Source organism: Electrona antarctica, assembly GCF_951216825.1.
Source record: "Electrona antarctica genome assembly, chromosome: 17".
NCBI lineage: Eukaryota > Metazoa > Chordata > Actinopteri > Myctophiformes > Myctophidae > Electrona > Electrona antarctica.
In genome coordinates, this window is record NC_136798.1 from 25,861,080 (window position 1) to 25,871,750 (window position 10,671).

Below are 10,671 nucleotides of genomic sequence, written 5' to 3' on the forward strand. Positions count from 1 at the left end.
GTATCCTATAGTTTAGCTTATCGTTTACCTGGTGTATCCTATAGTTTAGCTTATCCTTTACCTGGTGTATCCTATAGTTTAGCTTATCGTTTACCTGGTGTATCCTATAGTTTAGCTTATCGTTTACCTGGTGTATGCTATAGTTTAGCTTATCGTTTACCTGGTGTATCCTATAGTTTAGCTTATCGTTTACCTGGTGTATCCTATAGTTTAGCTTATCGTTTACCTGGTGTATCCTATAGTTTAGCTTATCGTTTACCTGGTGTATCCTATAGTTTAGCTTATCGTTTACCTGGTGTATGCTATAGTTTAGCTTATCGGTTACCTGGTGTATCCTATAGTTTCAACATACAGATAATATTATTTTGATAGTATATTGTTTAGACTGATGCTAGGCTCTTGGTTTACCTGTGATCCTAGTTTACACTGTCTCTCTGCATTTGATGTATGTATTGATCTGGCTTATAATACGTTTGCTCTGAAAAAGAGCGTCTGCTAAAAAACAAATTGTAAATTGGGTGAGGGTGCCTTACGTTCCCAGGCTGTCGACGTGGCCCAGGCAGGTGGAGTAGCAGTAGTTGTAGGCTATGACGATGGAGGGGTACAGCGACTGGAAGTCCAGCACCACCACAGAGTTGCTGTAGAAGCGCGACTCCGGCTCCATGATGAGCGGCACGCACTCAGGCGCCCTCTGCTGGGCGCGCTGCTGCATGTTAGGCGTCACAGGGATGTAGTTCATGGGCTTGGCCAAGCGCAGCATCATGGACTCCACACGATACTGGAAGGACGAGGAGGAAACACCACATCTCAGCATGATTTAAATAATGCAGGTTCCATATGTTTATCTGCAATTTGTGGATATCACTTACACAGATATCACTTACACAGGCTGTGTGTGCCTAACTTAATGTCCCAACCAATACTTCTAACCACACACTGTGGCGTCTAAGTCACAGTTTTAAAAGTAAAACAGAGGGTTAAATTAGTTTTTGTGCATAGTTCCCATTGCGTTATTTTCCCCTAAAAACAAAGAAAGGGAAAAAGAGAGGCAGAGGAGATCAAGGCAGGAAAGAAAATGTAGAAGCTTGTTCCACAAACAGCACACTAGTAGGGTCGCTCTTAGCTTATTTACAAACGGCACAGCAGTAGGGTCTCTCTTATCTTATTCACAATACAACTAAGGGTTTACAAGCTTGTTCCACAAACGGCACAACTGTTGTGTCGAAGTCCAGCTGAAACTGCAATTCATGTAATGATGGCTGTCGATAGCTGTACCTGCGATCCTCGCGTCAGCACGTGGTAGAACTGGATGCCAAACACCCGCGCCAGCTCGCTGGTCCGCCCCACAATGTCCTGCTGCTGCAGCAACTGCATGGTGCCACACAACCGGCTCACATAGTGGTCCACCATCTTCCACCTTGTGCACACACACACGCACACACTACATTAGCCAAGACCTAATTAGAGGTATCAGACATCAGTGTCCACAGTGATTCCATATTGCAACACGTACTGTAACATAAAATACACACAAACTGAATTTGATTTTATATAACAAATTAAGCCCTATAATGGCATGCCCAAAATAGGTTGAGAGGTTAAAAGTGGTTCAAATTGGAACACATCGGCTGCAAAAAATATTAAATAATGACCGATATATCAGCCAGAACGGTATAGTGGACAGAAAAGAAAAGGACAACAACATCTGTGTCTAATGTTCAAATAGCCGGCACAGACCTGTAGAGGTCAGTCTTGTGGTCAAACCAGTCCGACAGCGTACGGGGGCTGTACAGCGGGAAGCGCTGGTGGAGCACATGGAACGCCACGCTCTCAAAGGTGTAGCTGGTCAGCGTCACCTGCAGCGGGGAGGAGAGAGGAGACACAATGACTAACCCATTAAGACCTGAGGAACAGATTCTACAAAAATGTCTTCCAAATCCTGACAGTTTTCTGAAAAACGTTATCAGTGTTGCACTGGTGCTCAAACTTTTTCATTTCAAGGACCCACAGAGTTAGCTGTATTTGGCCACGGACCCCCATCTGAAAATATGTTGTTCCATGTTCCAGGGACCCCCCCAGAAGCAAATAAAACGTTCACTTATAATTGTCTTTTAACTCTTGCTCCCTCTTTTTGTAATGCGTTTTAAACTAACCTTAATGTATGCATAAAGCATAAAAAGCATTAAAAAGGTGTCACTGACTGGTCACTTGTAAGTGTCCATTTGGTTCCTAATGATCAGTCATTTAGCTGGGGACCCCCTGGAAAATCCTCAAGGACCCCTTGGCATCCCCGGATACCCCACTTTGAGAATCACTGCCCTACAGGTCTAAAGCCTTACATCTCATCTGCGCAGGCAAGGAGCGAGTGTTCCACGCAATATCACGCAAAGAACTGTCCTGATATATGGAGCATGGCCATTGCGTTGCGACGTAGACTGAACCAATCAAATAACCAATACATAGTAGCGTGTAGATCTCGCTGGCAGCGTAGCTGAGGTGTTAGAGTGTACGTATGTGTGGGAGGGGAGGGGAGGGAGGGAGAGAGGAAGACGTCAAGGCCTCTCACCTCCGTCTTCATCACCCTCCACAGGTTGAGGACGACCCGTCCGATGAGGTGGATCTCCGTCATGGTGTCGGCGCCGTATTCGTCTCTGTCTGCAGTGAAGCGGTTCTCTTTGGAGTCGCCTGAGGACGGCCAGACAGAGCATTACGGCCAAGAACTACGCTAAGAGGCATCATCACTGCATTCAGGTCACATGACACACACACACACACACACACACATACCCACACGCACATACGCCTCTTCCTCCAAAATAAAAGATGCAATACTGGCTCAGATGCAATTTCTCATGTTTATTTGAGAACGCCGACGCGTTTCAGCAGTAGCCTTCTTCAGAGCAGACTAAAAAGTATTTTTAGTCTTTCTTAGTCTTTTTAGTGCATGTTTTATTTTGGAGTGCCGCTTTTTCCATTTAGTTGGTTTATGAGTCTGTGTCCAATCAATAACGATAATGCTTACATAAACAAAAAAGTACTAGAAACACAGACGATGTGAAGAAAAGGTATTTCAGTTTTTACTAGAAAACTACATATGGACACAAGCACACACCTGTTCCATGTCTCTCTCACACACACATGCTGTGACAGCTTTCCTAATACAGTTCACATTATCAGATTCAATAAGCCAACAGTAATTACTTTTGCTCCTTCTGCTGATGAGACATATGAAGCCCTGTGCTCAACAACCCCTCGCATCTATTTGTGGATTTGCCCAGTCGTGTCATGGCCTCCTTTTAGCAAGCAAGGAACTTAATAGTCCTCCATCAGCCATGCTTCAATGGGCAGTGGGAGCCCTGTTATTGCAGACTGTGCAAAGTAAAAGCAAGCCATTTGGTTTGATTTGATCTAATCCTACTATTAGACAGCCAGAGAGGGAAAATAACCAAAGAGAAAGCAATACTTAGCAGATAGTGAGGGAAGGAGAGAGAGAGAACCAAAGAGATACTTATTAGTCAGAGAAGAGAGAGAGAGAGAAAAAAAGAGACCAAAACAGATTGATCTTGAAGAAAGGTTAGTCTAAGTCTGAATGCAAGATTTAGGGTTCTTACATATTTATCATTTCAAAGTGGAGCTGATGTTTTAGTTAAAAATGTGTATTGATATGACAGAGGTTGGACAAAACGACCGTTTCCTAAATGATCACTCAATAATCAACTGACTGTGACAGAGGGCCTGCCTCCACATGAAACACTTTCAAGAACAACTCCAACATTTTAATTATTTCACCAAAATTTGCAGACCTTATAGTATCACTGCAAACTAAAACCCTGATATTGTATTGAGTTTTCAGCAGCGCTGGTGAACAACACACCGACCAGGCTGGGTTGAGGTAGCGCTCGTCCTACCTGGGATGCGTGACAGCTGCTGGCACAGGTCCACTCTCAGGGCCGAGGCCCGCTGGAGCAGGTATCCCCACGAGCGCATCTGGACCTCGTAGCCAACCAGGATGTCTGGGTCGAACCTGATAGGACAAGGACACGCCACCGCCAGTCAAATAGAGAGGCCATATAATGTAGATAGGTTTGTATGTGCAGGGGCCAGGGATTAAATGTGTGTTTGTGTGTCTGTGTGTGTATTGGGAGGTGGGGGCAGAGGGCTATTGTTGTTGGAACATTATTTCATGACATATGTTACTGATGTTTCTTTTTCTTTTTTTTTTAATCAATGAAGTGCATTTAAAAAAAGGGCTACAAAATCATGCTCCTATATGCTATCTTGTTGTCATAGTCACGCATATAATCACACAGCATAAAACAGATATCACCACAGTGACCACTTACCTCCTAATGACAGTGACCACTTCCTGAACACCACACTCACCTCCTAATATATATATTGCAATTTGATTTAAAGGAAAGCCCCTTGAGATGCATCATCTCGTTTTAGAGGTGGTCCTCGTGACACTCTCCTAATGACACTGACCACTTCCTGAATACCACACTCACCTCCTAATGACAGTGACCACTTCCTGAAACAGCTGTTGCTCATCCTCCACGTAGGTCACCTGCAGCCCTGAGACGCCCGACCTCACCAACAGGGGCGCTGTTCGGTGACCTGGTGTGGGGTAGAACAGAATGGAGTGGAGTAGAAGCGTCATTGAAATTTCATTTTAGCTTTCAATGTGGTATAAATAAACACACCATGAACACACAGTGCCATGCTTGTTTGAGCAAGAAGGTATTTTGTCGAAACGTTGGTAAAATAAAGTATATTTGCATCGTGACGACGAGCTGTGCGACCTCTCTTCTCTGTTTGAGCAAGTTATAAACCTTTTTTAAGACAATATTAATGCCGGTTAATGCCGTTTCACCTTGTGGATTCCAAAATAGGCATTGAGTGCCTTAAGAAAACACATTTTGAGACTGAATTGACCCTTCGCTAAATCCCACCCCAAAAGTGATTTGCATTTTTTGCAAAAGAGAGGCTCTAGTTTTTAAGGACACTAGTAAAAATCTAGTTAAAAAAAGGAAAGTCAGCCTAGCATAGTATGCCCTATACTAGAGTGCATTGGCATACTGTATTACAACATACTATAGTATGCAAACTGTTCAGGAGCAGATGGAGGGCTCTCTAGAGAATCATAAACACAGCCCAGAAAATAATTGGACTCTTCCCGGCCTCACTGGAAGATACTTCAGATCACACTTCCTCTGCAGAGCCAAAAGTATTCTGAATGATGCAACGGACCCCTGGCATCATCTCCTTTCTCTGCTGCCAACTGGAAGGCTCTACAAGGCCTAAAAGAACCACACTTTCAGTCTCTAAAACAGCATTTAGCCACAGAGCCATCACTGAACTGCATAAAACATAGTGATAGTCCATCATCATTGTCACTCCACACCAAGTGTTTTTTAAGGTGTAAAAGTATTTAGTTAATTTGGTATAACATGAAATGTTTTATTGGGTTAAGGTTCCCAGTTCGATCGCAGGCTACCCCAGAGGCCGGGAGTGTCCTTGAGCAAGACGCTGAAGAAGCCCTAATTGCTCCCAATGAGCAGGTTGGTACCTCCGCCATTGGTGTATGTGTGTGTGTGTGTGTGTGTGTGTGTGTGTGTGTGTGTGTGTGTGTGTGTGTGTGTGAATGGGTGAATATAATGTTCAATCTATGTATGACAATCTATGATGGTTCTTACATTGATATTTTAGCCTTGTACTGTATTAAGCCTAATAGCCTATATTGACATGGCCAATTCAATTAAGAGGAGGCAGAACAAGATGGTGGTAGTCAGGTGTGTGTGTGTGTGTGTGTGTGTGTGTGTGTGTGTGTGTGTGTGCTTTGGATGGAACCAATCTTGTAGTCTGAAAATGTCACTTCGCAACTCAGTCTGGACAGTCTCCTAATCTCCAAGGTAGGCAGGACATATGAAAGGTTGAAATGGAACCGTGGCTTCTGATTGGTCTGTGGTGCGGGTTGAGGAAAAACACCAGTTTGACGTTGTGTCAATGCGCACTGCGCAGCTACTGCTGTTGTCTTGCAACGTCCCCTTATCATTCACTAAACTCACCCCACACAGTCACTTTTTTGTACTACTGAATCTGACAGTGGACTACTGAATTGTTTACTCTTTACCGTAGGATTTTAATGGTAAATGGTAAATGGTGGATTTATATAGCGCCTTTATCCAAGGCGCTTTACATAGATTGTGCATTACATTCACCCATTCACACACACATTCATACACTGATGGCAGCGGAACCACCGCCAACCCTTTTACTCTCAAGTCTTGAACAGCGCTATTTTTTTCCACAGTGAGAAGCATAATGACGTATCAGCAACAACGTGGCTACGTAACAGTTGACAGCAGCCTCTGTCCAGACTGAGTAGTGAGTGACAATTCAGAATCACAGAGCGCAGCGATTCAGGCTGGAACCCAGGCTTTAATTTAGGAGCTGCACAGCAACTCCGAGATGATTATGTGCATTGTGCAATGACAACAAAGGCAATTGAATTGAATTAAGAGGTTATCAGGACTTGCATGTAGCCTAAAAAACTAAACAAATCTCTCTCCGACATCACACTTACTGGAGGCCTCACCTCGGTCAGTGTTGTGGTCCTCCTTGTTCACCACGATGGCACCAGTCAGCTGGGTTTTGTCCGAGTTTGGCAGAGGAGCGTCGGAGTTGAGGCAGTAGAATAAGGCACATATGGGGTCAAACTCTGGGTCGGCCTCCAGGTCCCGGCGGGTCCTGGCATGGAGCTCCATGCCCATCAGTGTTAGGTACTGTACCTGGAGCGGAAAAGGACACAAACCAAGGAGAGATTGAGCCCGACATCAATTCAAGACATTAGGGTTGTGTGTGTTGTGTGTGTGTGTGTGTGTGTGTGTGTGTGTGTGTGTGTGTGTGTATGGTGTGTCTGACCTCATGCAGAGCTTTGGCATCCTGAAGGTTCTGCATGCTGACTTTGAAGCCGTACGAGTTGCTGATGCTGGGGCCTTCGATCTCAGAGCTGTCTTTCTTTGGCACATTCAGAGCACTAAACTGGTTCTGTGGAATGTAAACGAGCAAGCGTCGGAATGAGCAACACGTCCGAGTCAGAACGAACAAGTATGCAACATCCACTGGAAGGGGGTGTGTGTGCGTGTGTGCGCGCAGCATTGAAAACATTTATTGAACCAGATGATGTAGTGACTAAGCACATGAACACTAGCGTCCCTATTCTGGGCAAAAATAGGCAAACATTCTGCCTCTGTCAAATAAGTATTTACGGTTTAAGTGGTTAACCACAGAAACAAGATGAGAAGCCTAATAGTATCTATCATATCTGTTCACTTCCTTTTCAGCCATCTCATTACTGATGTTGTCAATAAGAGGATATAAAAATTGAATATAGACATTTATAAAGCAATTTAACCTAAATTCAGACTGAAATGAGGTTGTTGCTGAATTCATTGGAGGGGTGACCTTCCAATGCATTTTGTATTCCATTGCCCTGTTACACCCGGTGATTTATTGTAAAATCAAGTGTTACACAATGAGCCCCTCTAAATGTGAATCACAATGCACCATAATTATGCATACAGCTTAAAGGTACTTTGATTGGCATTGATTAACGCAGATGTTGTCGCCTGGATCAGCGTAAGGTCTGCTCCAGGTCTGCTCATGTAGGGTGTGACAACGCAATTGTAAAAAAAACTAAACAGAATGCAGGTCTAGCCCAGGCGGTGGCGTGGGTTCGACTCCCGAGCCCGACACGGCCTTTACTGCATGTCTTCCCCCATCTCTCTCCCGTTTCCTGTCAGCCTACTGTCTGTCCCTTCAAAAAAACCAATAAAAGGCGTAAGCCGCAAAAAAAATATCTTTAAAAAAAAAAAAGAATGCAGGTCTAGTCAGTCGCGGGTGCACAAAACGAGCACGCGCGCGACAATGTTGCGGGACAGCGCCCACGTAAATACGCTTGCGCTGTCGCCCCTCGACGTCTGAAAAATAAAATAAATAAAGGGCAGCGAAAGGACCTTTAGAATGTCAGTAATGTGTTTTACGTGTATATACTGTATACAGTATTAATTAAATACCATACACTTAGTTGACCGGTGTCCCCCAGGGCTCTACACTAGGTCGGCTACTTTTTCCCCCGGAAAACCATATCTCTTCGCCCCAGACTAGGGATGCTAGGGTTCATTCATGTGGTTAAGTTTGACTATACACTACAGTATTAGGGAACAAGTCTTTCTCATGTGACCTTCATTTGCGTAGTGAGAAGGACTCTCCTCAGAGGCTCTGCTTGGCTCCTTCTCCTCTGCTGGCGTCTCTGAGACACACACTCCTCTGGAAGAGACAGGACGACGACGGCACAATGTTAATACGCAACTGCACATTCCTCACATTAAAAATGTATTCAGTGAATTAAATGTAGTGTGACAAATTAGAAACTAATTTTGCACCCAACTCTCTGGTCAATTATAAAGCCATTTCTAATGTCAGCCATAACATTGGGATTTTCCACATTTTTATTCAGTACCAGAACAAAATACTTTAAAATGTGGGTATGGACAATTCAAGTCTAGCCTAGTTATGATCTTTTTTAATGATTTATATAAATAATAAAAAAATCACACCCGTGTGAACTGAGTGGTGTAGGTCTTATATAACTAGCCTGGCTCCAGCCCCTGAATCGCTAGCCACGCCCATTAAAAAAATATATTCAGGCGATTCAGGGTCTGGTGACGCTCTCGAAGGAGGTCTGAGACTCGTTTGGAAATCTGTACGACGAATCAGCGTCGTTTCAACTCGATGACGTCAAAACAACAGCGCCGTCCAGACACAAACAAACATGGCTGCCCCCACTGCGGTGACTCACGGCCGTATCAATCTGGCTATTAAATCGACGTATGATGAATAGTTTCTTTACAGACACGAGGGGTTTTATAAACATCATCATCCGACATATTTTACCACTTTTGTTTACATGCTAGTAGCGCTCGTTGGCTGTGTTTGTTTGGTTAGCAAACGGGTTAGCCATAGCCACATGATTGACAACAACGTCATCTGCTTTCCTACTATTCTGATTGGTTGGTATGAACCAATCACCGAAGACTGCCTCTTTGTCAACGCCCATCTCAGAAACGGCTGTAGTAGGGAGGGCTTTCAGACTGAATAATGGAGTGAAACGAAATGAAAATTCAGGCTGAGTGTCAGGCTACTTATATAACCTGTCTGACGTAATGAAATCATGTCTGACGTAATTAAATCACACCCGGGTGAACAGGGTGAACATAGCAACCATGCTCATTTTTTCTGCACAGACTAACAAAGCCAGTTGTAGGAGTGGTTTACACCACTCAAAAATGCAACCCATGCCACTTTAAAGAGTACCTTTCATACATTTCCCTCCCAGAAAAAAACATGTTCCCTACCTTCAGCCACGGGGGTGCTGCACACAGGTTCTACGTCTTCCCTGCACCCCCGCCGTCTCCTGAGGAAAGGGGTACTGTGAAGCAGGTGGGGACTGGTCCCCCCCACGTCCTCGTCCCTGGTGGCAAAAGGCGAGGGGCTGAGGAGTGGCTTTGCTTCCGTCCCCTCTGGGGAGGTGCAGAGCCTTGGGGACAGGGGCTCTGGAGACCGCTCACTTCTCTCAGCCACCTCCTCCTCCTCCTCCTCCTCCTCCTCCTCCTCCGGCCTGCTGGGCCCCAACGGGCTGCGCTGGGAGGACTGCTGCCATGGAGGCAACTCTGGGGAATCTGGAGAGTGGGTTTTACCCTCTTCTACCTCTTCCTCCTCTGGGTCCGAAATGGGACTCACCCCGGTAGGGCTGTCCTGAGAGGCTGTGGTGTCGAGGGGAGATAAACGTAGGGACAGGTTGTGTTTCCTATGCCTTTGAGTCCTTTTGCTGGAAAGTGCATCATCCCTGACTACCGGGCTTATGAAACCAGTTGGCTGCTCAGTCCTGTCCAGGGCGTCGCTCACAAGCTTCCCCGCTTTCAGCATGCCTTCCCGGGCTCTCCTTCCCCGCTGTAGATGCTCGTACTGTTTCTTGGCCTCCAACCACAGCTGCACGCGTTCGCGGCTCGGCGGGTCTCTGCAGGGCAGCAGGGCGACCTTCTGGTCACCTGCCGTCGAGCCGAGCTGCTCACCCTGATCTGCCCTCAACGCCGAGGTGGAGGAGGATGGCTGGGCTCCCTGAGGTTGATGGGGCTCGGAGGAGGCAGCAGGCCGGGTCATGGCGGAGAAGACCGTCTTCCAGAAGTCGAGGCCCTCAAGGGACAGGTCTCCGTTGAACTCGGACAGCTCCTTGGCCAGCCGGGTCTCCACGGTCAGCTTACGGCCACCAACCTCCCTGGTCAAGAGATGGGGCAAGACAGGAGGAGTACATAATGATGTATTTATGTTCAACAGAGAACATTATTATTATATAATTTACTATAGTCCTACTAGACCCCAGGAAATTACATCTGGCCACACAAAAAAATCACGGATCAATTGAATGTGAAGGGGGAGGTGACAAACTGACCTACAATACACAGTATGGCATCCCCCTAGTATATTGATATACATGATACTACGTACCGGTTGCTTTAAGATAGTCTTGTAGCATCCATAAAACAATTTACAATGTAGGCATTTAGCAGACCCTGTTAAAACATTAAGTGAAGAGGGCCACAGTGTCTA

At 45.5% G+C, this 10,671-nt stretch overlaps 1 protein-coding gene across 3 annotated transcripts in view; it reads right to left on the minus strand.

Annotated features, from left to right (window-relative positions):
• The window catches only part of rev3l (REV3 like, DNA directed polymerase zeta catalytic subunit), an 89,609-nt gene that overhangs the window by 14,428 nt on the left and 64,510 nt on the right, over positions 1-10,671 (minus strand). For 2 of the 3 annotated variants that reach the window (XM_079525907.1, XM_079525909.1), the window contains 10 exons: positions 9,420-10,339; positions 8,246-8,331; positions 6,925-7,050; positions 6,587-6,791; positions 4,509-4,617; positions 3,909-4,024; positions 2,567-2,685; positions 1,738-1,856; positions 1,276-1,417; positions 534-778 (listed from right to left, as the gene is read on the minus strand). In XM_079525907.1, coding sequence (XP_079382033.1) covers positions 534-778; positions 1,276-1,417; positions 1,738-1,856; positions 2,567-2,685; positions 3,909-4,024; positions 4,509-4,617; positions 6,587-6,791; positions 6,925-7,050; positions 8,246-8,331; positions 9,420-10,339 — 2,187 coding nt within the window. The remainder of the gene's footprint in view (positions 1-533; positions 779-1,275; positions 1,418-1,737; positions 1,857-2,566; positions 2,686-3,908; positions 4,025-4,508; positions 4,618-6,586; positions 6,792-6,924; positions 7,051-8,245; positions 8,332-9,419; positions 10,340-10,671) is intronic. The other variant, XM_079525908.1, reaches the window with a different exon arrangement.